General features: G+C 41.1%; 2 protein-coding genes across 4 annotated transcripts; one reads left to right on the top strand and one right to left on the bottom strand.

Moving 5' to 3' along the window:
- Positions 1-1,712: 1,712 nt before the first annotated feature.
- On the bottom strand, positions 1,713-3,882 carry psma8 (proteasome 20S subunit alpha 8). The gene is made up of 7 exons (XM_079568906.1): positions 3,678-3,882; positions 3,034-3,160; positions 2,795-2,919; positions 2,589-2,711; positions 2,388-2,507; positions 2,118-2,180; positions 1,713-2,038 (listed from the first exon to the last, which is right to left on the bottom strand). The coding sequence occupies exons 1-7, from the start codon at positions 3,777-3,779 to the stop codon at positions 1,943-1,945; spliced, it is 756 nt and encodes a 251-aa protein (XP_079425032.1). The 5' UTR covers positions 3,780-3,882; the 3' UTR covers positions 1,713-1,942.
- Positions 3,883-4,437: 555 nt separating this feature from the next.
- ss18 (SS18 subunit of BAF chromatin remodeling complex) lies at positions 4,438-13,420 on the top strand. Of its 3 annotated transcripts, XM_079569004.1 has the most exons (11): positions 4,438-4,624; positions 5,080-5,156; positions 5,246-5,330; positions 5,592-5,748; positions 6,706-6,936; positions 7,104-7,274; positions 7,630-7,707; positions 8,295-8,417; positions 11,320-11,450; positions 11,677-11,740; positions 12,124-13,420. In XM_079569004.1, the coding sequence occupies exons 1-10, from the start codon at positions 4,556-4,558 to the stop codon at positions 11,692-11,694; spliced, it is 1,140 nt and encodes a 379-aa protein (XP_079425130.1). In that variant the 5' UTR covers positions 4,438-4,555; the 3' UTR covers positions 11,695-11,740; positions 12,124-13,420. The 3 variants fall into 3 exon arrangements, with proteins under 3 accessions (XP_079425130.1, XP_079425131.1, XP_079425129.1); XM_079569003.1 differs by lacking the exon at positions 11,677-11,740 and having other exon boundaries at positions 4,439-4,624; XM_079569005.1 differs by lacking the exons at positions 7,630-7,707; positions 11,677-11,740.
- The last annotated feature ends 451 nt before the right edge of the window (positions 13,421-13,871 follow it).

Below are 13,871 nucleotides of genomic sequence, written 5' to 3'. Positions count from 1 at the left end.
AGCACAGCACGGCACAACTTTTCAAAGGGCTCCCAGATTAAAGTCACTAAAAGTTCCCACTGGGGTCTGAGGCCAGGATCCCATTAAGCAGCAGCCCCACCACACCGCCGGCCATAATTGTGTCGTTGAGAATTCAGAGCAGCAGTTGCTTGATAAGCGAATTTAGGGTGAAATAAAAAAGGAAAGTGGCAAAAGAGGGTCTCGTCGGGCCACCATTAGACACTGCGCTCACTCATCGCTAATTTGTTTTAAATGAGTGGGAGAGGTGAGCGCTTTATGAGGCAATATTCTTTTCTGACATCAGGTTTGTGAGCAGTAAAGACAGAAGCGTGTGCCTTATCAAAGCAAATGCAAAGAGATAGTGTGAAGCGCTTTTGTTTAGGGTGAGTGACTATTTTCGGTCATTTCTGCACATTTTACATATGGCCTCCCTGCTGCACATCAGCAAGGTAAAGAAGCGCGTCGTCCTCACTCAGCCAATCAGAAGAGATCACTCTACATCATTACTGTGGCATTTAGCCAATCAGCAGAGACCGGTCACACTCTCAACTTCCTGTTTTCTCTGAAGTCTGAAAAAGACCCAAGTCTGGCTAAATCCATGGTACATTTATTTACATAACTTGACAACTAAGAATGGTAAGTTGATGAAACTCACACATTTTATCGGTGAATAATTGTGTTAAGTGATGACATGTTGGTTTTGGAGGACGTAGTGAAATAAGTGAAATTACAGCATGAAAAAGGCAGGCACCATATTTGATCATATGCCCTGTTCACTAAAAGTAAATTAGTTTTGTCCAGATTTGAACATGCCAGTTGCACCTACTTACAGTATTTTCTTGACAAAAGAACCAATAACCCTTAGGACTATGTTTTTATGTTGCAAAAGGTTATAATTTTTAGGCAAACAATATTGGAGGTGACTGACCCCTCCCATTTTTTTAAAATACCAGTTTAGGGCAAGGAACCAGATATGGTAACTTTGCTCACCTTGAAATGTTACAACATAAATAAACTTGTGTTATGTCCCCCATAACACTCTTGAGTTCAAATTATTTATTTCTAAGTATTTCAATGAGTGTCCTGTAAAGGGTTAAGTCCTTGTTTGTTACACACATTTTTGTGGGAGGGTTGTGGGCTCGAACCCTGGCTCGGCTCTTGCATGGGTTCATAGACCAGAGGCTGCACTCTGCACACACTGAATGAGGGAGGGAATGGATTCCTCAATGTAAAGCACTTTGAGTAGTCTTATCTGGGTGGAAAAGTGCTATATAAATTGAGACTATGTACAATTGCATGTGTTTTTTAACCTGAAAAGTCCCAGAGAGGTTTCGATTTTATAATCTTTATAAAGGGAGTTCTGGCCCAGAATGATACTTTATTGTATGTTTTTAGTTATTGGGGAAAACAGAGCAGGACACCACAGCTACTTGCAGTTTCCAGCTCTGCTTTGTAAAACACGATGCCCTTCCCGTATGTAAAGTTGTGCTATTTACCCTTTTGAGCATAGGCAGTGACTGAAGCACTTTTCCCTCCCTTGAACAGCAAACTTAAAAACTGTGCACTATACTGCCCCCTACTGACTATGTGAAACAGTACTAGAGAATTGAGCTAGTTACATTCATCATTGTAAAACCCATGTCCTTGAATATACAAAGACCACAACGCGATTTAAACAAACTTATTTATTGTTAATTTGATTCTAATCCTGGATGTGTACAAATTGTTCAAACATTTGACAAAAGCCTCAATGGTCTTACTGAGAATATACAAAAACATACCAGTGGAGTTCAGGGTTGAAACCATGACTTAAGATGGATTTGAAAAAGAGAGAGTTTTTATACTCAAGTTATAATTGACAACTCAAGTATGAAACAACGGCTGCAACTGAAATAGAAATTTGTGGTCTCCAAGTGCAATAAAAAGCATCAAATTAATGGCTTCAAGAGGACTTCTTCTGCTTTTTCTTCTCTGCTTCTTCCTCCTTTTCTTTTTCAATTTCAGCAACCAGCGTCTCAATTTCCTTGGATTCCAGAATCTGCATAAAACCAACAAACATTCAGTAAAACTCCATAATGTCTAAAATTAACTGTATTAAACACTAAAGCCCACGTTACCTTAAGTGGCTGATTCCGTCTGATAACTGCTAGTTCAATGTTTTTGCCTCCTGACTGCACCACCTGCAACACACACAGGAGCATCGAAGACAATAAGTGTCTTGTTTACCGTATGGCATTTTCAAATAGTGCATGCTTGTATATTACTAGATTTGATTACTAAATCAAAATTGCATCGAATGCAATTTCTCCATCTGTGAGATCAATAAAGTATCATCTTATCTTATCTTAAACCTTTGCATAAATACGTTGTAAACAAAACAATTTTACCTCGAGCAAGGCTTTAATGGCCAACTTAATTGCTTCATTGTCCCCTGCAATAGCTTCTTCTGTGTAGTTTTTCTCAAGGAACTCCCTGACAGTTTTTGCACTTCTGCCAATAGCATTTGCCTAATATTGGGAAAAAATGTGTTAGATTAAAAATATAGCATGAAAATATGGCTAGAGGACAAAAAAAAAAACTCTCCCAACCTTCCATGCATGGTAAGTTCCAGAGGGGTCTGTCTGATACAGCCTGGGAGTTCCATCGTCGTCGAAGCCAACAATTAAAGCTGAAATTCCGAATGGCCTTCGTCCATTGCTTTGAGTGTAGCGCTAATATACAAATATTGCATTACTTAGACACAGTACATTACTTACAGAAACAGAAAAACTAGCAAATATATTGCTCAACAGACCTGTTTGAGTGTAGCAATGTAGCGTGTGATGTACTCCACAGTAACAGGGTCCTCAACGGTTAGCCTGTGGCTTTGGCATTCAACACGAGCTCTGTTTATCACAATGCGGGCATCTGCTGTGAGTCCTAAACAAAGTAGATTAATAATATATTTAGACAGATCAAAAACATGCATATCATTTAGGGTTTACTTAATTACATCAGCTTATTAAAACCACTATACCCATTACAAATGTATACCTGCAAATGCCATGCAGACATGCTCATCAAGTGCACAGATCTTCCGTACAGTCCTTTCTTCCTGCAACTTTGCCACAGATTTTTTCTCCACACCAAGAACAACAATGTCTTTACCTCTGATCCCCACCTACAAGGAAATAATGAATAGAGGATAATGAGCAAACATAATTGAAAACAGACTGATGTTAATAAAGATTTATTACTGTGGGAAATACTGCAGTTACAGTGTTTATAGAAAAGTAGTAGTAGCAAAAAAGTGTAGATTTAAGATAAAACCACATAACTTAAGACTCTGTAAATGATGATATAATGCAAATGTGCACAGTTACAGTGTGTATTATGCAGCAACATAATACTGATGTTTAGTATTCTCAAAGGAATCTGGGTAATCTTAACATAACGAAATTGAAACTAATGGCCAGAGTGACACAGCGTCAGGATGCAAATTCGCTTTTACCAATATAAAATAACTATAAACTGATGTACACTTCATAGAATTACGTTTTGACAGCATTAATTGAACACTGAGTTGCATAGTATCACAATAAAGAAGATATACTTGAAATAAATGGAAAAAAGCATGTTAGCTCGGTAGCTTCAGTGGCTAGCTTTAGCCCTACTGCTAAATATTTTCAAAAACTTACGGCTGTGGAGCCTTTCTTTACTGCTTCTTGCGCATATTCCACTTGGAAAAGATGACCATCAGGAGAGAAGACAGTGATTGCTCTATCATATCTCGCCGCCATTGCAATGCAGCAGATGTACAATGGCAAAAAAGTGTGACTTTTAGTAAATGATTCAGCTAAATGGATAGCACAGACCGAGAGCCTCACTGTCTATGGACTTGCTGCTGCGCCTGCGCATGAACTGTGACCCGGACCAAACCAACACAACAAGAAGCGAAAAAATAAAATCGAAATTAAAGTCAAATGGTCGAATGTAGTCCTCATCAACATCTAACCATGCCTTTGTGAAATAAAAATATAAAAATAATTTATATTATGTACATAATGGCATTGTTATTGCTCTAATCAAGATTTACACACACGTTGCATGATGTTAGACATAAATTCATAGCTAATAATATATATATAATTCAACATGAATAAATATATAAATACAATTTATAAACTTTTTACCGGTCTCTTTTGTTTGACTGGTTCATTTCCCGTGGCCTTGCGGACTGAGCGGACTGTACCATAATGATAGATATAGGTAGAACCATTTTCATAGAAACGTTGAATGCTTAACTTTTATGTTCTTTATAAGCTCAGATGAGTGTTTGTCTTTATCAGTATAGTATATTATTCTAAAACTGAAGTGCCTGCTTTTAATAAAATAATAATACCAAATAGACAAACCTAAACACCAGGATTTGCACCCCTGTAACGGGCGACTGCATTACAAAATTGCATCCACCGTTTCCGAACAGTTTGATCTGAGTTGTACGGATTTGTGTGAAGTGTGTTAGCCTGCCTTGACTTTTATGACATAGCCTACGTTTTATTTGCACAGTGATACCATGTCGGTGGCGTTCGCACCTCACAGGCAGCGTGGAAAGGGTGACATAACACCCGCCGGAATACAAAAGGTAATTCATCTCCTCTCGCCTGTCGCAGAATGGAGGCTGGCGCTGTTAGCCGGAGAGCTAATGAATGTAGCAGAGCGCATCCAAGTCTTTACTGTGAATACATCGGGCACAGAGCCGCAGGGTCAAAGCGCGCTGAATATGAACCTCTGCGGAGCATGGGCGCCATGTGTCGACTCGGACTCTTTAGTTACTTGGCTCTTCGAACACAGATTTTTATTTATAAATGAATGAAGGCCCCGCTGTTTGTTAGCTCAACGCTGCTAGCTGTCGACACTCGTCTTCTTTTGTTTCCCACAAAGACACGATCACAATTCATTAAAATACATCGCACACATTGTGGACGGTTCTGTGAAAATACACAGCACATCACAATCCACTAAACAAACGCAATCTAATCAGAAAACACAGTGTTTAGTGTCATTGGTTGCGTTAAATCTCTGCCTTTTCTCTTTCAGTTGCTAGACGAAAACAACCAGCTCATACAGTGTATCATGGACTTTCAGAGTAAAGGAAAGACGGCAGAATGTTCACAGTAAGAAACATGTCGACCCGTGATGATTCTACATATACTTCAGTGAGATATATCTGAGTAAACTGTGTTTTGTGCTGCCCTACTTTCAGGTACCAACAGATGTTGCACAGAAATCTCGTGTACCTGGCTACGATAGCAGACTCAAATCAGAACATGCAGTCTTTACTTCCAGCTGTGAGTATGGATGGATAGTAAGAAAGTAGGGGTGAAAACAAACAAATCGATTTAGGTGCTAGGTGCTAAGTTTAAATTGCTTTATTACAATCTTTTTTTAAATATTAATATCAATTCTGATGTTTGCAAATGAAGTATGCCGTCATTATGACTTCTGTAACTTGAAAGTCCTTCACCCAAGAAGATTCTTGCTCTTTCATCTAATGTATTGAAAAAGTCTTCATCAGGTTTTGATGTTGTGTCTGCGTTGCATGTTCGCAGCCACCCACTCAGAATATGCCAATGGGCCCTGGTGGGATGAACCAGAGTGGGCCCCCTCCTCAGCCTCCTCATGGTCACAACATGCCGGCCGAGGGGATGGTTAGCGGCGGCCCCCCTGCCCCGCACATGCAGAACCAGATGAACGGGCAGATGCCTGGTGAGTGTCCCCCATGTGTTTCTCTCCCTTGCTTTTCTTCATCCCCCTTCTCCTTCACTCATGCTCAGGTTGCCTAGCAACACCACATAGCTATGAGGGAGGTCGGTCTCCGGAAAGATGATGTCACCCCTTTCCAGCTAAGGTGGTCTTGGTCATTTACATAATTAAATGATCTTTGCGTTCCTTTTCCCGTCATAATAACCATACTTCTTGTGCTTTATCCATTTGAAGTGTAAGGGGAAAACATGCAGTGATTTTTCTGTTTTGAGATGGGGCATACGTCAACGTTTTGTGTTTTGTGTAATCTTCAGTTATTCAATTTTCTGTCCTAGAAAAGGAGCAGTATTATGATTGAATACCTTTTAATGGCATTAAAGGGTGGGTGCATTTAAGGCTATTGCATTAGAATCATCTAGCGTGCTGAATTTAGTTGAGCAGACTGAACATGTTGGTAATATAAAGGCATATTTGGATTGTCTTTATTAGTCTCTAGCTCAGAGTTGCCTAAAGTGGAGTCCAGGAACCAAATGTTTGTGGCCCCCCTGGCCTCTTGCCTAGTTGCACTACCAAAGATGGTACTTTTTTACAGGAAGTTTGATGATTCTACACAAATATAACCTGAAAAGGTACATTTTATTGTGAGACAGAACTGGGGTTGAGGTTTTTTAGCCTAAATAATTTGTAGTTGCACGGTTAAAGCCTCTGCCCCTTTTGATGTTTCACTGAATTTCACCCATCTGTGGCCCTCCACGCTATATACACTATTATATGTGACTCACCCCTGCTCTAGCTAGAGCTGGACTTCATTAGAATGAATGATAAATATCTGCACAAACAAGACAAAAGGGTTTCACTGTGTAGAGAGCTGTTTTACTTTCAGTAAGACCTTCTGTAGCTCTCCTCCCTGTTGAAATCATGTCCTCGAGTCTGACTCTTCATTCTCGCGTTGTTTCACAGGTCCGAATCACATGCCCATGCAAGGCCCTGGTCCCGGGCCTAACCAGCCCCCCAACATGCAGACCGGCGCCATGAATATACCCCCCAGTAGCCACGGCTCTATGGGCGGCTACAACCACGCTGTCCCCTCCGCCCAGGGCGTTCCCGCACAGAGCCAAATGAACATGACGCAGGGACAGGCCATGGGCAACTATGGACCTCGACCTAACATGAACATGCAGCCAAATCCAGGTAAATTTGTCTTGGGCTGATTCTTTTCTGTGCTCAAATTCTCTCAATCTGTAAGGGTCAGGCTTCTACTATTAACGTTTCTCCACCGATGCCACGAGAAGACTGCAGGCAATCTCAAGTTCTCCTGTAATGTTTGTCTTATTACTTGACGTTCCTGACTCCTTCAGGTCCCATGATGCACCAGCAACCTCCTTCCCAGCAGTACAACATGCCCCCAGGTGGTGGAGGGCAGCATTACCAAGGACAGCAGAACCCCATGGGCATGATGGGGCAGGTCAACCAGGGCAACCATGTCATGGGCCAGAGACCAATGCCACCTTACAGACCCCCACAGCAAGGTACACCGTGCAAATCCCGCGCAGTGTGAGAGCTAGAAATGTTTAGACCTTTTTTGGTTTTTTTCCCCCCCTTCCTAATCAACACATTTTTTAACATTTCTTTTCAACCTTTCTATCTGATTCCCCCTTTCTTAAACTTTCTGAGGACTCTGTTCAAATTCGAAGGGTTTCAGATGAAGTAATAAGAATCCACAGGTCTTTATTTGACAGAGATGGGGGCGACAGAGGCACATTGATACATCACCCCAAAAAAAAGAAACTGCACCAAAATTGGCAAGAAATCGGCCCCCGATCCACCCCCACCCGCCTGACACAAGCTACATCTACCTTGTGTGTATGTTGTGTGTGTGTATAGGACCCCCTCAGCAGTATCCGGGGCAGGAAGACTACTATGGGGACCAGTACAGTCATGCAGGACAGGGAGCGTCAGAAGGTAGGAGAACAAAAAAAAAAGGAAAAAAGAGAACCTAGAGGATGACAAAGAAATGACACCGCATCAACACCTTTTTTAGAAGTGCAAAAGCGTTCCCCAGTTGTGCCAGGAGCTCCACCTGTTGGTGTGAAGGAGAAGTCAAGGGCACGCGACGTAATTAGGCAAACCCACAATGGCAATTTACTAGCTAATACAAACGGGTAGTATTGGGTTTTGTTGCTGGTAAAGATGTCAAAATTAAAAAGGCAGCTGTTTGAGGTGTAGGGCTTGCATTAAAAAACAAAACAAATGCAGCACTTGTGTTGCCTTTCTGCTTTTTTCTTCACATCTTTATCTTTACTAATTTTCATGCCATGTTTGTCGTGGATGGACAGTAATAGTATCTTTAACAAGTGTAATAATCTGATAAAGATTGTTTTCACTCAAACGTCTCCTACTAACACCTTATGTAGCAACCTGCCTGCAATAACACACCTGAGGTCCTACTCTCTGCTTCATTTGGCTAAACTAACCCATGTGCTTGTGCGCGTATGGCTGTGCTGTAACTGCCAGAATGGTCTCACGTTGTGTTGTGCTGCTCGATGAAGGTAACGCGCAGTACGGCCAGCAGCAGGAAGCCTACCAGCAAGGCCCTCCGCAGCAGCAGGGCTACCCTCCCCAGCAGCAGTACCCGGGACAGCAGGGCTATCCACCGCAGCAGCAGGCCTACGGTAAAGTTCCTCAGACTTTTTTTTTTTTTTTTGGAATGACATGGCTTTGCGAGTGTAACCCCTCAGCTGTTGGATTTACAATCTTGTAATGTGGTGAGTGTCTGGGAATGTACTTTAGCAAATCAATGTGTTTTTAACTCTTGTCAATGTCTCAAACAATGTTGAGAATCCCATTTTTCATTAACTTGCAATGTATCATGTCAAATCTGAATCTATGCACCACATTTTTGCTTTTCCTCTTTTATATGTTTCCACAATCAAAACTATTAACCATAATCTAGTTTTCAAATACAACCTTTTGCTTCACATTTTCAACATTCATTTTTGACGTTTGTTTCCATTGCTCCCTTGGTGAGTTGGTTGTTACTGCCCAAAGGAGTATTAACATTTACCGAAAGACACCTTTAGTTTCAGTTGAGACTAGGGCTGTGCAAGTAATCGAAATTCGATAACAATTTTGATTATTACACTTTTACACGATTACAAAATCTAAAAAAAAATAAAATAATCATTTTTTTTTATATACTGTAGTTCTTGTTGTTTTATTTTTTTTTTGCAAAGCAGACTTGCATTATTTCATGGCACTGGGATTATTTTCCCTTCGTATTTCATTTGCCCCATGGCTCATGCTTTTGCCTGACATAAAAACAAACAGCTCTGTTTGATGATGTCATCAGGCCGCGCTGCACAGTTTGCTTGCGCAGGTGTGAAACAGTGACCTCTCCTTAATCGAGGCATACTTGAAATCATTTGTACTTTTATGACTGTTCAGAAAACAGAAAATATTCAGCATAGTTTTTTTAATTAATAAATATATAAATGAAATAAAGACTTTTTTTTTTAAAGGCAACAAAAAATCGTTTGAACAATCGTGATTTCAATTATGGCTGAAATAATCGTGATTATTATTTTTTCAATAATCGAGCAGCCCTAGTTGAGGCTGTACCTTTTTAATGAATGGTTGGAGCAATGAGTTTTAGTAAAAGAGGAGAAATCTCAAGCAGTTTGTACAACTGTATTAGCATTTCTCCTGGCGCCTTAGTTTCAATTGACACACAGGTGTAGCAAAGTTAAGTGGATTGTGGGGTTTGCTAACGGGTAAAACTAGCAGAAACTGAAGCCAGACGGCAGAAACTATTAAGGCATTTTCTTTAATTACAAAATTTTAAAACGTGTACTGAAGCTCTTGTTTGAATACAAATTGTTAGTGGCTAGCAATTCTAGCCCTTTGATCAAGGACTTGTAATTTTTAACAAAACTAGCTGAAAGTTTCCAGCATAAAGTGAAAGTTAATTGTTCTTTTCATCTGAAATTCCCTTTAAATCTGAGGGACCTTGCTAAACTATCGGCCAACTTCTTTTCAAGCACAGTATATTTCTTTTCAAGTTTATCCCTTAGAGCAAAGTTGCATCATTAGTGTGTGTTTTCTTAGCCTCGCGTTTTTACAGGATTCTGTTTAAATTTGTTCTGAACAGCCGAGACGCCCTCAGGACAATTTGCATGATACATTTACCCAAGTAGGTGTTGGTGAAATGAAAAGTGCTAAACATGACTAATATATTTGCTGCATGAGTGATCAAATAACTGCCACTGCAATATTGAGCGTCACATCTGGAGGAAGCTCTAACTATCTTTCATCAGGTTGTTTTAGACATAAATATGAAGAAATGCTATCCAAAATAAATGCTCTTTTTTGCTGCATTAGTGCACCAGCTCATTGTCCATGACATAAGCATGATAGATTGCATTTATCTCCATTTAAGCAGGCTCGAGGCTTTTACAATGTCATGTCGAATACATTTCCTTTGCAAAGGCTAGCAAAGGTTGTGCTCTCAGGCCATGCAGGTCGTGGGTTTGATTCCGGAAGCCTGTTGCGGCCCACAGTCATTGTATTATGACTGCAGCTTCTGACAGGTTACGCCAGCAGCAGCAAGTTTGGGTCAAAAAGTTTGACGGAGAAATGGTTATAGTGCAACAATGTCAAAAGTGTTCATTATTTGACCAGCTCTTCTTGCTTGCTTTGTTAGACATCCCTTCTGTGATTAAAAACTGATGCAACAAGTTTTTAGCTGCATATTTAAAGCTCTGCATACGGCCTTCCATCCCTTCACATGCCCTCAGCGTTCAGCAAGTTGGACAAGCAGCATTGGCGTCTCTTCCCGCGTCTATTTCCTCCTCATCCATTTTTTTTTTTACTCCCAGCCGAGCCTCTCATCCGTCAGGCCGCGTCTTCGCCAGGGCTTGTGTTGGTAATGAGCTTGCGCAAAGGCTGCGAGGTGAGCTCCATCTGGCACCAGCGCCGCTCTCCGCGGCCCCCACAAGGTCACGCTCAACAGCAGAAGGCATTAGCAGCGCCTAACGATGCTGCGTGGGCCACTCCTGACTCAAGACCCTCTCCTCTGCCCACTCCTCTCCAGCCCCCTGCATCCGCTGTTGCTCTGAAGACGGGCTGAAGAAGTGATTAAAATGAACTTGATGTCTTGATGCATTAGGAAAGCCCAAACTTTTATTATTACAGAGTTTGCCACACATCATCTGCCCATTAGTAAAACAGCAGAGATAGCCCAGAGTTTGCAATTAACAAGTGGTGGGTCGGCCAAAAGTGGATGCGCAGGCTGTGGTTCAATTGTAAAAAAAAAAACCCCCGCAACATTACACTTAAGGTTGGAATTTGATGGTGATTAGAAGAAATTGCAGCTGTCGAGCAGGAAATAAATGACTAGATTCAGTGTGTTTGATCATGGAAGAATTCTTTACTTTCTAGAGCTCGACTGTGATTGATTCTAGTGCATAACTCAAAACATAAAATGCCTGAAGACTGTTGACGACAAACGGGCAAAAATACTTCCACAGAACAGTTTTCAGCCTGGTTTTGAACATGTCATTCTTCTATATGTCACAGGTCCCTCCCAAAGTGGTCCAGGCCAGTACCCCAACTACCCCCAAGGACAGGGGCAGCAGTACGGGGGCTATCGGCCTCCACAGCCCGGGCCTCCGCAGGGGCAACAGCAGCGCCCGTACGGCTACGACCAGGTGAGTATGTTGGCCACAAATAACACTGATTGAGGTTTCGAATTGTCACTGTTGATTTCCACTACACTGCTAACAAGAATTCTGTAATTAATGCTTGGGTAAATTATAAATGATCAGATTTGAACCTAAACATGATATGATTGTTGGGTAAGTGTGTGGCCTGTACTGCTGTGGTCTCTTGTGGGGCCACCGCTGCACTTTGATGTCTTTATCTTTGAACATTCAGGGGCACATGAGGAAATAGACACCAGAGATTTGAACCCCCTGACTAGCTCTGTTAACAAGCAAAGGTAATGGTTGCTGTGAAGACCCTAGACTGTTTTATTTATTTTGTCCAGCAGCCTTAAGCTGCTCATGATATGATGCCATTTTCTCACGTTTTCCTTTTATCTGCTCCTTTCATTCTTATCGTTTATTATTAGTTTGTATCAATCGGGGGTTAAATGTGTGTCACCAAGTCCCAAAATTAGCATGCCTACCAAACCGCAACAATTTTGAATTGGCCATGAAGTCAAAACTATCCAGTGAGGAATGTTGTAAGGGAAAATATACGGCTCAGTTGTGATGTCATGCTGCCACCTGCTGGTCGTCACCTGAAATCGCAGCTGTAAAGTATATTTGGATGCTCCACTTTCCTCTTTTGACTGAACATTTTTTGTATTTCTTTTCGCAGGGCCAGTATGGAAACTACCAGCAATGAAAGGTCTCCCTCGATTTTTATCTCAAGGGACTTCCTGGTAAAATAAAAGGTTAAACAAAAGATTGTTACAGCAACCTTTTAAACCATGGTTTACTGACAAACCTGATTTCAACAGTTACACTCTCTCCGTATGGGAATCATGCCTGTCAAATTCACTCGATAATGTAATGTAAAGTCCATGAGATACATTCTCTGTCTCCTAAGAAGCAGCAATGCCTTACAAATGGAACTGCCTTATTCTTGAGCATTGCAGATTGTGAAATGGACTCAGCTAAATTTTGGATATCATGGTGAACATGTACATTCATTTGTCAAACCTTGTCGATATGAAGCAATAACGCCAGCAGTTGATCTGTCTTTGGCTTTGAGACTTCCTGCTCGGCCATGGTACACGTCTTGATGTAATGTGATTATGTACAAATATATTTTAAGCTTTTTAGATCGAGCTGACTTTGTATAAAATGGAACTAGTGCTAAAGATCAGTTCATTTCATAAAGGCGTATGTGTCAATGTTTTTTTGTTTTTGTTTTGTTTGTTTTTTATATTGACTCATCCAGCACATCGTTTTTATATGGCTTTTGTTAACTTTTTTTTTCAACTGTATCTAATCATTGATGACATGGACACTGTAAGAGTTGTTTGTGTACAAATCGAAACATTTGAAATGCAATGAATGCCCCAGTGAATAACGATGACTTTGAAATAACAGCTATGGGTAAAGCATGTTACTGTTGCTATATCCCGCGTCTATCTGTGTTAGTGAGAATAGATACATTTGGAGTATGGTAAGATTTTTTATTTTTTACATTAGATCAACCATGAAAATGCCCAACACAGTGATATGTAGCCACTTTATTTGAGCAAGCACCTGTCTTGTCCATTGACTGCAAAACGGTGAGTGGGGAGGAGGACACTTCTAAGTAAATATTTGTAATGCTGAGAACCCGTTTCAATAAATAAAAAAAACAACTTCTCGGTTGACGTCATTCAAGTAGTGTTGTATGTTGATATAAAGATGGTTGCTTTCTAATCTGTAACAATGTGAAAATGATGTTCTCCAATGGGTTGTTAATTTGACAGTGGTGCCGTTTTATATCACTGGCTTGATATCTGTTTAATGGTGCATACATTATTGATCCCATATGTAAAGCAGCTGAAGGGGAGGGACTCATCCTGTTTATATGGCTGTTTTAATATTTTGCATCTGCACCCCATTGAAGTGGTCTCACTTGGTGTTTGACATTGTAAAACTGTACATTATAATAAAATGGAAAGAATCTTTAATACACTTTTCCTTGCATTATTTACATGCGTATTGATCCCAAAGCAGGATGTGCACTATTGGTATAGCATAACAGTTTGTCCTAATTGTTGTGTCTTCATTAGCCTGTCCTCAGTCTGTTTCTAATGACCGCGCCCCGCTGCCGCCTGTCTGCTCTGTCCAGATGCATCCGGAGAGGTCCAGAGCACATTTACACCCAAAATTACCTCCATGTCCCGCTCTCCTGCCCCTCCAGAGAGGCACAGGCTCTACCTGTCACAGGGGGAGTGCACAGATGGCACAGCAGATGTGTGGCCGGAGCAGTGCCGGGGAGCGGTGCTGGTGTTAAGAGGGCCACAGACTGCTGCGTCGTCCTGAGCAGGTGATGAGTGTCCGTGTGAGGAGCGAGCAGATGTGTCGCAGGGAAGTGTGCACTTTTACAGCACGATTATGTTACGT

This window comes from Gobius niger, assembly GCF_951799975.1.
Source record: "Gobius niger genome assembly, chromosome: 13".
In the NCBI taxonomy this organism is placed as follows: domain Eukaryota; kingdom Metazoa; phylum Chordata; class Actinopteri; order Gobiiformes; family Gobiidae; genus Gobius; species Gobius niger.
This window is presented reverse-complemented; position numbering and strand designations above follow the sequence as displayed.

Excerpts from the sequence above, each read along its gene's own strand:
- psma8 (XM_079568906.1), bottom strand. The coding sequence starts at position 3,779 with ATGGCGGCGAGATATGATAGAGCAATCACTGTCTTCTCTCCTGATGGT. Across the intron at positions 2,508-2,588 it reads GAACTTACCATGCATGGAAG|GCAAATGCTATTGGCAGAAG; the intron begins GTTGGGAGAGTT and ends TCCCAATATTAG. Across the intron at positions 2,039-2,117 it reads GACGGAATCAGCCACTTAAG|ATTCTGGAATCCAAGGAAAT; the intron begins GTAACGTGGGCT and ends GGTTTTATGCAG.
- ss18 (XM_079569003.1), top strand. The coding sequence starts at position 4,556 with ATGTCGGTGGCGTTCGCACCTCACAGGCAGCGTGGAAAGGGTGACATA. Across the intron at positions 5,331-5,591 it reads TGCAGTCTTTACTTCCAGCT|CCACCCACTCAGAATATGCC; the intron begins GTGAGTATGGAT and ends GCATGTTCGCAG. Across the intron at positions 5,749-6,705 it reads GATGAACGGGCAGATGCCTG|GTCCGAATCACATGCCCATG; the intron begins GTGAGTGTCCCC and ends GTTGTTTCACAG.